At 35.0% G+C, this 2,201-nt stretch overlaps 1 protein-coding gene across 1 annotated transcript; it reads right to left on the bottom strand.

Moving 5' to 3' along the window:
- Window positions 1–729: 729 nt before the first annotated feature.
- LOC142232788 (brachyurin-like) lies at window positions 730–1,725 on the bottom strand. The gene has a single exon (XM_075303455.1). It carries the CDS (start codon window positions 1,681–1,683, stop codon window positions 835–837), a length of 849 nt encoding a protein of 282 aa, XP_075159570.1. The 5' UTR covers window positions 1,684–1,725; the 3' UTR covers window positions 730–834.
- Between the last annotated feature and the right edge of the window lie 476 nt (window positions 1,726–2,201).

Here is a 2,201-nt window from a genome sequence, read left to right on the forward strand (position 1 = left end):
GGCTCTATTAACCATGTTCCCTAATCTATATCTGTCCATAAAGCTCGAAAAATAATTGTATAATTAGATATAATTAAATTTAATATATGTATATGTTTTACAATGCACAATTACCAGTATACCTTTAGAAAATTATTCCGCTATCTAATCATTTTACCACAAACCATGCATACCCTAACACACTTCCACAAGCATTACATTTCATGGCTTTGTTCGGTTATACAAGATTAATATTTTAATGACATTAGTGTAACTAACACTCTTGCTAACTCGCAGTCTCTCTCAAACCCAAAATAATTTGACAGTTTATCGAAGGAATTTATATGGGGAAAGTAGGTAAAAGTTAAAGAAAACTAACTTTTTTTATATGGGGGTCTAATTTTAAAATGGAAATTCTCAGCTTATAATTAATCGAAATTCATATATATAAAATATTATATTAAATTAACAAAAAGTTTAATCTTTGTGAATAATTTTGAATGCTATCACAACGGACCCAAAGACCAAATACTATCCTCTGGAACGGAATTTTAGACAAACGACACTCCGCTTTTTTATAAAGTATTTAGGAGAATTTACGATAAGCGCTGGTAGGATAAAAAAATGTTGCGTCTAAAAGTGTCATATGTCTAACGTTTCTTTCCTCCGAAGTGAAATTTCTTCCTTCAGTGTAGTACCCAATAACGGTCATTTTAAAGCATCACAATGAATCGTATTAGAATTTACAAGTTTACCTCTCTATAATATGTGAACTTTATATTTATTATTTTAAAAATCATTGAATTTAAATAATGAACTTTAATAGGTACATTAAGTACAAACGACTAAGGCAATTTATTGGTTGACAACACCTGAAACTTCCTCGATCCAATCCAAGTAGGCGGTGACACGAGTGAATACACCAGGCCAGCCCTTTTCACAACCCAAGGCAATACCGAAAGATGTAGCACCAATAACATAATTGGTTTCACCTTCCTTATAGACCAATGGACCACCAGAATCACCATTGCAGGTGGACTTGCCATCTTTGCCGCTAATGCAAATTTGCTTATCGGTAATCATGCCAAAGAAGAAGTTATTGCAAGTGCTCTTCTTCACCACGGGAACTTGAATGTAACGCAAGAATTGAGTAACTCCAGTAGCGGCATCACTATCTCTACCCCAGCCGGAAGCCCATACATATTCGCCTTCATACGTGGAGTATTGGCCGTTCTTCTTTGGCAAAGTGGCAGGTTGAATGCGTTCATTGAACTCCATTGAAACGGGCAATTTGATCATGGAAATATCATTGGTCAAGGTCTCAAAGTCCCATTCGGCATGAATAACAATGTTCTTCTTGGACACATAGATTCTTTGTTGGCCTTTTTCGTTGTTGTCCTTAATGTCAATGGCACCCAAGTAGACAGTAACACCATCAGCACCATCGGTACAATGGGCAGCGGTCAAGACCCAACGATCCGAAATCAAAGTACCACCACACCAGGCACCAGCATCGCCAAAGACCAAGCTTAGACCTACTTGGTAGGGAAATTGACCAGCCTTGGCCAATTCACCATTGGTGATGCGGCCTTCCAATTCATCCAGAGGCATACGAGGCAACAAAGGAAGACGTTGACGCATAGCAGGCATAACGCCGGCCCATGCAACGGCCACGAATAAACTCAAAACAATGAAGGATTTCATTACTAAACAGCGCTAAGAATTGTCTACTGATTATCTATGGAGCCCGTTGTCTTCTTTATATACCGGTGATTTTGAACATAAAGGCTATAAATCAGTCAATCACTGCGGTTCTCTACAATGCATTTTCTTTGCCTTATCTATTGGGATTTCGGTTGACCATTTATTACTAGTATATTGACCATAATCGTCATTTACAACGATAACATCAATAAAATAATGGATTTAATTTTATTATTACACAATCAGGTGTAAATTGATTAATTTTTTGGAGTATTTTACGCATTTAAAAAAAAACACATACAATCATTTTTGCTAGAGTCATACAATTTTTTTTAAATTTGTCATCCCATATTCATTTATTTTACTGAAATTTGATTGAAGTTCTAAGAAAAATTTCCTATAAATTTTATTTTCACACAAACTTTTCTAGACCAAAAAAAAAAAAAAAATTGGAAAATATCCCATACATTTTATTTATTATTAATTTCTACACGGATGAAAAAGACTGTTTTTCATAT

Source organism: Haematobia irritans, chromosome 4 (assembly GCF_050003625.1).
Source record: "Haematobia irritans isolate KBUSLIRL chromosome 4, ASM5000362v1, whole genome shotgun sequence".
Taxonomy (NCBI): Eukaryota; Metazoa; Arthropoda; class Insecta; order Diptera; family Muscidae; genus Haematobia; species Haematobia irritans.